The 13,108-nt window shown below is 41.5% G+C and overlaps 1 protein-coding gene across 6 annotated transcripts in view; it reads right to left on the bottom strand.

Annotated features, from left to right (window-relative positions):
- Window positions 1-1,766: 1,766 nt before the first annotated feature.
- The window catches only part of LOC137368908 (receptor expression-enhancing protein 1-like), a 116,834-nt gene continuing 105,492 nt past the window's right edge, over window positions 1,767-13,108 (bottom strand). For 5 of the 6 annotated variants that reach the window (XM_068029210.1, XM_068029229.1, XM_068029191.1 and 2 more), the window contains 2 exons: window positions 4,827-4,972; window positions 1,767-2,747 (listed from right to left, as the gene is read on the bottom strand). In XM_068029210.1, coding sequence (XP_067885311.1) covers window positions 2,676-2,747; window positions 4,827-4,972 — 218 coding nt within the window. In that variant the 3' untranslated portion in view covers window positions 1,767-2,675. The remainder of the gene's footprint in view (window positions 2,748-4,826; window positions 4,973-13,108) is intronic. The other variant, XM_068029220.1, reaches the window with a different exon arrangement.

Below are 13,108 nucleotides of genomic sequence, written 5' to 3'. Positions count from 1 at the left end.
AGCTTTGAACCTGAAAAAACTCTTTACTCCAAGCCTAATTTTGACACATACTTAGCTCTCCACCCAAAATGGATACCACCTCTTTAGAAATACGCAATTTTCCCTTCCCTTTTAAACCTGGTTCCCTGACATCTTTAAACCTTTCAGTTTCAGCTTCACCTTTCAGTCTTCCATACCAATTTAGGCCTGCTGGAGGCATTTGCTGCCTCATTCCAGCACAAACAGCTTTCAGATTAACTGCAAATTAATTCATGCCTCAGGCATTCCGGAACTGTAAACACACTCTTCAATAGACTCTCTTCTGTAATACACAAAGGAAGACCAATTCATAAGTAATGTGGCCCTTCTAGATTCAAGCACCTGGATGACTTCAGCAACACATTTGCACCAAACTAAACTAAAGTAACTTGTGGCTCACTTGCTGAATTCTGTTATTTCCCTATAACTTGCACCAAAATTTCCAGCATTACAAATGTGCAGAATGGATGGCCCATTGAGGCTGTGTGCTGAAAAACCACTGGCCAGCAGAATAGCATGAGGGAACACAGGTCCACTCAGCCACAGCTTCCCCCGACCGCACAGTGAGTTCCAGTTGTCAGATAGGCTGTGAGGAGAACTGTCATGGAGCATGAATTAACCCAGACACTTCCTGTGAAGTTATAGAACCGCCAGCTAAAAAACAAAGACCTGAGAACAAAATTTATGTAATACCTTTCATGACCTAAAGCATTTTACAGCCAATTAATTACTTCAGAAGTGTAATCACTGTTATAATGTAGGAAACACAGCAGCCAATTTTGTGTATAGTAAGTTTTCACAAACAGCGATGTGATAGTGATCAATCTGTTTCTGTGATGTTGCTTGAGTGATTATTATTGGCTGGGACACCAGGGAAAATTCACCTGCTCTTCTTCAAAAGTGTCATCGTATTTCTTTCTTAGTTCCTATCAACATTTCCTTTTGAGACAACAGTTGACACTAGTGATACTACTGACAGGGCTGTTAAAATATTACAGCATCATTATCTTTTACAGAGAAATGTCTGATTACATGGAAACGGTTATGGTGGGATGATCACCCAAATTCTTCTAATCACACTTCATTATTTTCACCATTAAAGACCCACAGGAACCTCTGTTGTGGCTGTTTTATGATTTGAAAGGAAAAACATCTGCACAATGTTCTGAATGTTCAGATAAAAATATGAGAAATACAACACCCAAAAAAAGATATGGACCTGTTTTATTCCATTGATTTATTGTTTGTGCAATGATGTCCCACTGGGCACCTTCCACTAAACTGACAATTTAATCATGAGAATTACAAGCTCAGATCTTGATTTTTTGAAGGAAAGAGTACATTAATTTTCAAAACTGAGATTGAGAGATGGATAAATGGGTAAATGGAGTTGAGGTACAGATCAACCATGATCTAACTGAACGGTGGAAGAGGAAGATTGAATGGCCTACTCCTATGTTCCATATTATTTCATTCTTCATTTATTTCTTCCTCTCCATCTTTTGAGCACACAACCATCTTAATAAATGATAGGTCCTGCATGCTACTTAGCAAATGCTGCAAAGGCTAAACACCAGAAGAGGTGGCGAGAGGAGGTCAATCCTTTTGGTTCCTGAATGGATTCTGTTGTGCTGAATATTACACAGCAGTAAGCAGGGAATCGTAGAATATTTGTTCAAACCACTGCTTCGTAAGGAAATGTAAAAACTGTTACACTTTTTATTTTGGTGCAAAAATAAAACCTCTACTGTCGTCTACAGTGCAAGACTCACAGAACATTTCTTCTCCTCAAAAGAAAAATAATCCTGATAGTCTTGTTAGTTTTATTGTCATAACTTTGTGCACAATGAGTTTCAAGTTGTACGACAAACATATCTAACTACAATGCAATAGATATACCTGTGTACAATACAGCAGATGTACCTGTGAGCAGTACAAGAGATATACCTGTGTACAATGGAACAGATATACTGTGCACAAAACATCAGACATACCTGTGTACAATATATCACATATAGGAGTGCACAATATATCATATATACCATGCACAATACATAAGATATACCTGTGCACAGTACAACATATATAAACATGCACAGTACATCAGAAACACTTCTGCACAGCATGACACATATCTGTCCACAGTGTAATAGACAAACCAGTGAACAGAATATCATACATGCCTATGCACTGAACAACAGATATACCTGTGTATAGTATAATGGATATACCTGCATACAGTAGAGCAGATATCCCTGTTCACATAAATGGTAGATCATTCAAAGTTTTGAATATTTTTCTAGACTGTTCAGAAGCAAAGGAACTAATTCAGATGGTCGAGTACTACAGATGTGCTGGAATGTTCTTACACAAAAGTGAAGACACACTGGATTTACAAACATTTCAATCACTTTAGCATCACTTGTTTTGTTTCATTACTGAGAGTAAATTTTGAAAGCAAACAAAGAAAAGAATCATGTTTTGATGCAGATTATACTTAGATAGCTGCTGAAGGCATCTGCAGAAAACGTGAAGCACTTTCCAGCCAGTGTTTTCTTTGTGGTTCCCAGTGGGTCACTTGGTGCTTGGCTCGTGAAGGCAGGACAGTAAAACAGGAGGTCGAATCCAGGTGACTGTAGTCCAATGGCTCCTCAACGTCACATAGATTCAGTGTTGCAGGTTGAGGTACTTCTCTTTCTGGGAGGTGGCTTAGGGTGTCTTGGCTCTACCTGTAAAAAGAAACATATGCATAGTCATAAAATCATAGAATACTTTTGGCACAGAAGGAGGCCGTTTGGCCCATCGTGTCCTTGCTGGCTCTCCGCAAGAGCAACTCAACTGGTCCAACTCCCCCACCCTTTCCCTGTAGCCCTGCACAATTTTTCTCTTCAGGTGCTTATCTAATACCCTTTTGAAGGCCTTGACTGAATCTGCCTCCACCACACTTTCAGATTCTAACCACTCGTTGCGTAAATCAACCACTAAACCTAGCAACAGATAAACAGCTGCTCTGCTCATGAATTAGTAGACAACCAGGAATGTCTCAGGTTTAATTCCTATTCAATGATAAATTTGATGATCTCAGCTGGCACTACAATTGGCTTGGATTATGAAAACATAAGGCTGAGCTCATTCTCTTGATAACCGTCCAGTGATCAAGAGAAAGTGCACACATATGTATTGGTTGAGCACAGATCGGGCTCAGATTCGGTGATCCATCCCACTAATTGATCTGTCTATCAAAACTCACCATCTGAGCTCCTGTTTCGTCACTTGGGTGAGGATCAGAAGGGTTGTTTACTGCCTCAATATGACTCACCCAACCACAAATAATGGGCTGGGTTTTTATTCCTAGGTCCCAAACCTGCCATCAGGATGAAATGCAGATTGGGAACACAGGAAGGCCAGCGGCGGGCCCCGAGGGAGATTTTTGAGGAAGCAGCCAACTAAGAGGCCGCTTCTGGGAGCTCTGTCCAATTAGGGACACCAGGCGGGCTCCACAACCAGGAGAACCAATTGGAACACCTGAAGTTCTGGGTTGTTGGTAGCCCCACCGGGAGAGGCAAGCACTGTTGATGTAGGTGGGAGAACGAGAGGACGGCTCTGAAGACTCTAGAAAGTTTAAAAATAAAATGTGGCCACCGCTGCCAAGCGATCATTGTGGAGGGGGATGGGGGAACCTGAGGTCACAGCTGCGACTCTCTGGCCCCGGTTGGGAGGGGGGAGGGATGAAATTAACGGAGGCATCGCTGGACCCCCGAACTGCTCTATCCATCTGCTGGGCTTCAGCCTCAGCAGTGGGCCCATCTGCTGTCTGGAAAATTCCAGATGGCGTGCGATCAGTGCCTTCAATAGGCACTTTAATTAGCCTAATTGGCAACCCACCTCTGGCATGTGGGTAGGCGTCTCCCCCCCACCCCACCCCCCCATCCCCAGAAATAATCTCACTGAAAATATTCAGAGGTGGGAACATGCTGGCAAACTAGCACGCTGGCCAGTAGTGCAAAATTGCCAGTACACCCACCTCCAACCCCAGTGCCTTCGCTGAATGAAAATCCAGCCCGTTGTTTTGAAAAGGGAGCTGACCTAAAGAAGACAAATTTGACAACGTCTTCCTAGATAATTTGGAAACTGTTGTTTCAACTACTGTTGCTGTCATTCACAGCACAGGGGTAAAGCTTGCAGTCTGATACCCTTTGCATCACTTACGCATCACAATTTTTTGCCAGCAATTGAATGGCTTAGAATCACTAACATTTTACTTTTCATGACCTGATTTTGCCCAAATAATCCCTGAGTCTTTTAAAAATGTGCTTTTTTCCCCCTCTTTAAATCTGGTATGCCGACCAATTTCGCCTTAATGTTGCCATTTTGGAATCGGAACTCTTAAGTAGCTACACTGGTGAATTTAATGTAGAGCAAAGTAACCAGTGTTTTATTTTTAATTGTAACTTTTGAGGTTGATGCTAAATTGAACCACATTGTTGGAAAAATCCTAAGGACAAGAATTTCCTTAATTTTATGAAGTTACTTTGCACCTGTAAAGGGAGGGAGGATGAGTTTGCTTTCATTTCACAGCCAACTTCTTCAGAGTGGATCATTTTGACAAAACCCCCAGGTCAAAATTTAATTTCTATATTTGGCAGAGCTCAATTTGCTACACCAAGCTGAATTCATGCAAAAAACTGCTTGTCATAAAATAAAGACATCCACTAAATTACTTGAAAGATCGACCTTGATTAACTAGACAGTCCACTTCACTAACCCTCTTGTGAGGATAATTTCACACAGCAGGTCCAGTGTCATACCTCGGGACGTTGCAGCTTTTTTCTAAGTGGCTTATGGGGGCGTTTGAGCACGGCTCCTGTTATCTCACCAACAGAATCCTCTACTGCTTTAGTCTTATACTGCTCTTCATCTGACTTTGGACCCTGATCAATATTTACTTCATCACCTTTTAGTGTCCAGTTAACCAGCTAATTTGTGAAGAAAAGTAATACAAAAATAAAAGAAATAAAATACTTATTAGTTTCATAATGACTTTAAGGGTATGCTGCCAGCAACAAAAGCAAAGCATGCTTTGTAGTGGAAACACAAAAGTTGCAAGCTCTTCACAGAAAACTGACCAGTCTTTGGAATGCCATTCTGGGTAAGGTACTGGAGACAAAAATTCTAAAATTGGTTAAATGCTGTGATGGTACAGTTTTCAGACTTAACATGGAAATTTCTATCTTTTGGTGAAGAAAATGGTGATGGAATAAGATGAAGTAAGGTGGGAGGAGGCACAAACACCGGCTGAGTGACCTCTTTCTGTGCTGTAAATTCTATGCAATAGTAAATGCAATTTTTTAATGAAGTTGACATGTATAATATAATCTTACAGCACAGAAGGAGACCGCTTGGCCCATCATGTCTGTGAGAGCTTGAATACCTCAATTAAATCTCCCCTTAAAAACTTTTCTGCCCTAAGGAGAACAATCCCTTCTCTAGTCTCTACATAACTGAAGGCCTCATCTCTGGTATCATTCTAGTAAATCTCCTCTGCACCCTAAATCTCTGTCTCATCTCTGGTTCATCCTTTTTACTTTCTGCTAAATTTATATCAAGAAAAAGCTCAACATAATACCCTTCCCCTTTTAACACTTGCACTACGAACTAGATAGTCTATTTTATTAATTAAACAACTTCTGAGAAGATCTGATGAAAGGTGACGGACCTGAAACGTTAACTCTGCTTCTCTCTCCACAGAAGCTGCCTGACCTGCTCAGTATTTCCAGCACTTTATGGCTTTATTTCTGGGAAGATTGTACATTAAAATAGGTCAATACTTTGCAGCTTGAATGAGAAAATTAAAAGGGACACCGTGGCTTTAAAAGGGATGTGAAGCAAATGGCATAAGACGGCCAACACAGGACAGATACTACAACTGCGAGGGATAATTGAATCAAGAAATTTATTCAAACATAATAACCTTACTGTCAGGGACTGAGAGACACTGACTAACCAAACACTTAAACTAATCAAACACTGGCTTAGTAAAATTGTGACTCTGCTCTGGGTGAGCATCAATGGCAACACTGAGCACAGGTATAGCAGCAAGACACAAGCAAATTTATTCCTGAGCACAAACTGAGATAGTGTTGAATGAGTATGAATTAAATGTAATATATATCTGGGGCGTGCTTTCTAGATATAGCCAATTGTCCTTGGGATGTTAAGTCTGCAAACGGGTTATCACAACATCATTTAACTCTTAATAGATTGTTCCAAAAAAATTATTTTAAGAAAATCACTAATAAATAGCTTGAAGCTGTGTTGGACAACCTGCCAAGAGCATGGAAATTAAAATTAAATTGTTATTTTAGCATTTCATAAACATAGCGCTACCATAATGACTGTGCACTAATACGGTTCAGCAGCAACACCCAGGCAACAACACTCAGAAGCTAATGACCATATTCATTATAGCCAATGGGAAGCCAGGTTATAATTATTTATTTAACTAAAGGCAGTTCATGCAGACTGGTAAAACTTACACAAGTGTTCCAGATTGTTGATGAAGAATGAAGAGATGAAAAAAAGAGTCAAAGAAAGAAAAGATGTAAAATGATATGGTTACATTACGATAAACATTCCACACGCCCGCATGAATTGACTCCTCGCTAGCATATGATTTCACGTGGTTGATCACCTTCTGGTACCTCAACCATACGACTATTATTCAAGTGTGAGCCTGGACAGTAGGCTACTTGTCTGTGCTTAGCCCAGGTTTACATGACACCCAGACACCAGCTCTTCCAGCAGGGGTCACTCAGTTGCAACAGCTCTCCCCTCCATAATCCTGGGGTGCCAAAATATAGTGCTCTATATGGCACTTGGTCTGAAAGCAGCTACTTCAGCACAAACCAGGGTACAATTCTGGGCCATTCATAATCTCAGCGATTCATTGGATCCACTCGTCGAGACATCAGGAGAGACCATGGATAAATCTCATGTAAAAATTCCTCACATTTAAAAATAAATACTAATAGGCTGTTCTAAAAATCAAAAAGCTGTATGTTGAATAATTTCTTAAATTAGTTAACATCAAACTAGTACTCACCGATAGAAGGGATACCAGTTCTTGAAAACCTATAACTTGCATTCTAATAATTCTAATGATCCCTGTGTATGTACATCACCCATACAGTAATAACCAAACACAGCAGTTTTTAAAAATATGAGATATAAGCCTTCTGTTTAGAATTAAGACACGGGGAGAATGTTGTGGGGTGGTAACAGTAAAGTTACAATGTACAGACTATATAGGAGCATGTGGTGGTTAGAATGGGAAAGAAGCCGGAATTGAAATCGGAAAGATCGCATGGAGAAAAGAGAGCAAAAGCTGTAGGTACATTGGGAAGGAACAGGGAGGTTGGTGTAGGTGTTGTGGGAAACACAGGTCCATAATTTCAGTCATTGAGTTACTCCCAGAGGTGGACACTCTTGAAGAAAGAGGAGTGCTCAAACTGTAGAAATTACCTTGATAATCAGCATGGAATTTGGTATATTTTGGACCGTATCCAAACTGTAATTGACCATACAATTAACTAGGAACGAGGAGATTATCTTTTGAACATCACTTGATTGTTTTTAATTGTTTGAGAAGCAATTCTTCAATCCAATGTCTTTAATGGAAAGAGTGGCTGTGTGCAAACTCAAGATATTTCACTTGACTTAACCATTTATCTACAGAAACAAATGCCACCATGTGGTGTCATTTTCAGCAACTCAAGCATCTGTTAATATCCATAATGCAGGCACATGTCAGTATACAGTCAGAGTAAATACTTTTCACAGTTATTTTCAATCCTTGACAGAGGACACTTGTTAACTCCAACTCAAGCTCATTCATGCTTGTGTAGTTAAAGATTAATGGTAGACAAATTAGGTTAAAAACTATCTTCCTGTGTAAGCCTGGAGTGTGAGGCCTAGAAATTAGATCACGGTGTATCTGTTCTTTGGGCAAGAAATGGGCATTAAAGACTCCAATGTGGCATGGGTTGCGCATGCACATTTTGCACCGGATGAGTACTGCATGCCAAGTTTAAAAAAGTACCCTTCCTGGCTCCACTTTTGAACTGCAGGCTGTTGCCGGCCACTGCTCACCCCCTCTCCACCTGTCGCCATTCAATCTCAACAGAAATGCTCTTCAGGACTGGCACATTGGCTCCTGGGGAATGACTGATGCCCCCACCATGGCGGTTGCTCCCCGATCTCACAAGTAAACTGACTTAGCGCGGTATTCTTGCTCATCATTTTGGCGCAGAGGTCATTGGTGCCGTTCAGTTCGTACCTGAATGGAGGCATAATCCAATTTCTACCTCTGAGTGTTGGTGGTGTGTTCGTCTGTATGGGACGCACCACAGTTGAGGCCAATCTTGTCCCCACATGCCCCTTTGACCACAGGTTTAGGAGCAGGACCCCTGGTTGTTTTCCTACTTGTTAACCTACTGAGGCCTATTATAGTGGCTCAGTTGCTGTCTTGGCAGAAATCAACATATGTAGAAATAACTAGCTTCTGTAGCATTGACTTTTCAAGTCCTTTTCTTAATTAGCTGCTTCTTTCCCTCCTCCAATCCCCATGAATAGCTGTGATTCACTGCAAATTATTCCTCTTTAGTTCCGTTTATGAGCTAAAATGTGCCTGGACTTCCCATGGAATCCATTGCAATTTAATTCCTTGTAAACTCGCAGTGACAATGTCAAATAAAAGGAGTGGTTGCTTTCACACCACAAAGAGCTTCTCCAGGGACAGTGCAGCACTCTGGAAAAGGCTATAAATTTCTGGAACTCTTGCAAAAAAATGGAATTGTTTAAACCGTATAATATTCGATAGCAGGAAGCGGGTTCATGATGTTTATAAGTTAACTCAGCCTACTTTATTCAGCATTGTTTGGGCTGTAGCCTTTCATTAACATTCTCAATTTATAAAAACCTCATCTCTGACAATATACAATGTAGCTTGTATCTCTGATTCAGAGTTTCTACTTCACTGAAAGTGCACATTTTTAAAGAAGGTATTTGTCATAAGTTATTTACAGGTCCTGACAAAAGGCTGTGGTTGACCGGCTCTTGTGAATCATATTGTTGAGCCTCTTGACATGAGAGAGAGAGAGGGAGAGAGAGAGTGCAATATCACCCAGCTGCTCTGTGAGGAACAGATAGTGGCTCTTCCCTCGGTGAGGGTTGGTTGATATGGAAATCGGTCTGCGGTGAAGTAGAATCATAGAATGTTTACGCCACAGAAAGAGGCCACTTGGAACATCGAATTGAGCCACCCAGCCTAATCCCACTTTCCAGCATTTGGTCCATAGCCCTGCAGGTTACAGCACTTCAGGTGCACATCCAGACAGCTTTTAAATAACATGAGGTTTTCTGCCTCTACCAGCCTTTCAGGCAGTGAATTCCAGACCCCCAGCACTCTCTGGGTGAAAAAGCTTTTCCTCATCTCCCCTCTTATCCTTCTACTAATCACTTTAAATCTATGCCCCCTAGTCACTGATCCCACTGCTAATGTAAATAGGCCCCTCCCATCCACTCTATACAGTCCCCTCACAACTTTGCACACCTCAATCAAATATGCCCTCAGCCTCAGTGAGGTCACTGATCTGAAACGTTAACTCTGCTTCTCTCTCCACAGATGCTGCCTGACCTGCTGAGTATTTCCAGCACTTTATGTTTTTATCCCTTCAGCCTCTTCTGTTCCAAGGAGAACAACCCAGCCTATCCAATCTTTCCCCATAGCCCATAGTTGCATCAGACAACATCCTCATAAATCCTCTCTCTAGTGCAATTACATCCTTTCTGTAATGAGGTAACCAGAACCGCACACAGTACTCAAGTTGTGGCCTAACTAATGTTTTATAAAGTTCCAGCATAACCTCCCTACTCATATTCTATGTCTCCATATGCTTTTTAACTACCTTATAGACTGTTCTTGCTACCTTTAGGGATCTGTGGACATTCACTCCAATTGGGTCCCTCACTTCCTCTACACCTCTCAGTATCCTCCCAATTATTGTGTATTCCTTTACCTTGTTTGACCTCCCCAAATGCATCACCTCACACTTCTCTGGGTTAAATTCCATTTGCCACTTTTCTGTCCACCTGACCAGTTCATCGATGTCTTCTTGCTATCCTCCTCGCTATCAACCATGCAGCCAATTTTTGTGTTGTCTGCAAATTTATTGATCATTCCCCCTACATTCACATCCAAATCGTTAATATATACCACAAAAAGCAGGGGAACCAATACTGAGCCCTGTAGAACCTCACTGAAAACACCCGTCAACAATTACCTAATTGAGGGCTAACAAGGCAAGGGAATATACAATGGATAGTAGGACCCTAGGGAGTGCAGAGGGTCAGAGGGACCTTGGGGTGCTTGTCCATAGATCACTGAAGGCAGCAGCACAGGTAGATAAGGTGGTTAGAAAGGCATATGGGATACTTATCTTTATTAGCCGAGACATAGAATAGAGAGCAGGGTGGTTATGATGGAGCTGTAAAAACACTGGTTAGGCCACAGCTGGAGTACTGTGTACAGTTCTGGTCACCACACTATAGGAAGGATGTGATTGCACTGGAGAGGGTGCAGAGGAGATTCACCAGGATGTTGCCTGGGCTGGAGCATTTCAGTTATGAGGAGAGACTGGATAGGCTGGGGTTGTTTTCCTTGGAGCAGAGAAGGCTGAGGGGGGACATGATTGAGGTATACAAAATTATGAGGGGCATTGATAGGATAGATAGGAAGGAACTTTTTCCCTTAGCGGAGGGGTCAATAACCAGGGGGCATAGATTTAAGGTAAGAGGCAGAAGGTTTAGAGGGGAGTTGAGGAAAAAGTTTTTCACCTAGAGGGTGGTTGGAATCTGGAACACACTACCTGAAGGGGTGGTAGAGGCAGGAACCCTCACAACATTTAAGGAGTATTTAGATGAACACTTGAAACATCATAGCATACAAGGCTACGGGCCAAGTGTGTGAAAATGGGATTAGATTGGATGGGTGCTTGATGATCAGCACAGGCGTGTTGGGCCGAAGGGCCTGTTTCTGTACTGTAAAACTCTATGACTCTATTACTCTCTAACCTTTGTTTCCTGCCACTGAGCTAATTTAGTATCAAGCTTGCTACATTCCCTGGATCCCATAGGCTTTTAATTTTTTTAACCAGTCTGCCATGTGGGACCTTGTTAAAAGCCTTGCTAAAACACGTGTAGAACACATCAACTGCGCTACCCTCATCTATCCTCCTTGTTACTTCTTCAAAAAATTCAATCAAGTTAGCCAGACATGACCTTCTCTGAACAAATCCACGCTGACTATCCTTGATTAATTCGTGCCTTTCTAAGTGACAGTTTATCCTGTCTCTCAGAATTGATTCCAATAATTTGTCCACTACTGAGGTTAGACTGACTGGCCTGTTATTATTCGGTTTATCCCTCGTTCCCTTTTTAAACAACTTTAGCAGACCTCCAATCCTCTGTCACCAGTGAGGATTGGAAAATGATGGTCAGACCTTCCACTATTTCATCCCTGGCTTCTTTCTGGGGTACATTTCATACTGCACTGGTGATTTATCCACTTTGAAGGGTGATAATCCCATTAATACTTCCTCTCTCCCTATGAATAGCGCATCCAATACTTCATGCCCCTCTTCCTTAACTACAATATCTGCATCGTTCCTCCTCTTCTGTGAAGACAGACGCAAAGTATTTATTAAGAACATATCCACATCATCAGCCTTCATACAGAGGTTACCTTTTTGATCTTTTATGCGCCCTACTCTTTCCTTAATTACCCTCTTACTTTAATATATTGATAAAACATCTTTGGGTCTCCTTGATTTTGCTTGCCAATATTCTTTCATGCCCCCTCTTTGCTTTCCTAATTTCCTTTTTGACTCCACCCCTCCATTTTCTGTACTCCTCTTGGCTTTCTGTAGTATTGAATTCTTGGTGTCTGATATAAGCTTTTGCTTTTCTGCCTTATCTTACCCTGTGGTGCTGACATCCATGGGGCTCTAGATTTGGCTGTCCCACCTTTTCCCTTTGTGGGAACATGTTTACTCTGAACCACCTGAATCTCCCCTTTGAATGCCTCCCACTGTTCTGACACTGATTTACCTTCAAGTAGCTGTTTCCAATCCACTTTTGCTAAATAACTTCTCACTCTAGTATAATTGGCCTTCTCCCAATTAAGAACTCTAACTCCTGTTCTATCTCTGTCCTTTTCCATAATTATGCTAAAACTAACTGAATTATGATCACTACCACCAAAATACTCTCCCATTGCCACTCCATCCATCTGCTCAGCTTCATTACCTAAAACCTAATCCAGAACCTGTGTCCTCTCTTGTTGGACTTGCTACATACTGGCCAAAACATTCTTCTGAATGCACCTTAAGAATTATGTTCCCTCAATTCCTTTCACTCTAAAACTATCCCAGTTAATATTGGGGGAGTTAAAATCCCCTACATTACTGCCCTATTGCTTTTATACTTCTCAGAGATTTGCCTATATATCTGCTCTCCTATCTCCCTCTGAGAGTTTGGGGGTCTCTTGTACACTCCCAGTAGTGTGACTGAATTTTTTGTTCCTTAGCTCAATCCATATAGCCTCAATTGATGATCCTTCTAACATATCTCTCCTCACATATGTAATTGCTTCGCTAACCAAAACTGCCGTGTGGCAGTTTTTTTATCCCCCTCCCTTTTTATCCCCCTCTCTATCTCGTCTGAAAACCCCGTAGCCAGCAACATTGAGCTGCCATTCCTGTCCCTCCTTAAGCCATGTTTCTGTAATAGCTTTAATATCATACTGTCATGTGTCTATCTGTGCCCTCAGCTCATCTGCTTTATTTACTAAACTCTTTGCACTGGCGTATATACCCTTGAGCACTGCCAAACTCTTTAAAAAAAACATTCTATCCTTTGTTTCCTCCGCCTTCCAGACTTACTCACTAATTTTCTGCTTTCCATTTCCATTTCTGATTTTGCCCCATTTGAGTCGACCTCAGTTTCCCATCCCCCTGCCAAACTAGTTTAAGCT

The sequence above is a fragment of the Heterodontus francisci genome, chromosome 1, assembly GCF_036365525.1.
Source record: "Heterodontus francisci isolate sHetFra1 chromosome 1, sHetFra1.hap1, whole genome shotgun sequence".
Taxonomy (NCBI): Eukaryota; Metazoa; Chordata; class Chondrichthyes; order Heterodontiformes; family Heterodontidae; genus Heterodontus; species Heterodontus francisci.
The sequence above is the reverse complement of the archived record's forward strand: the minus strand, read 5'-3'. Positions and strand labels throughout refer to the sequence as shown.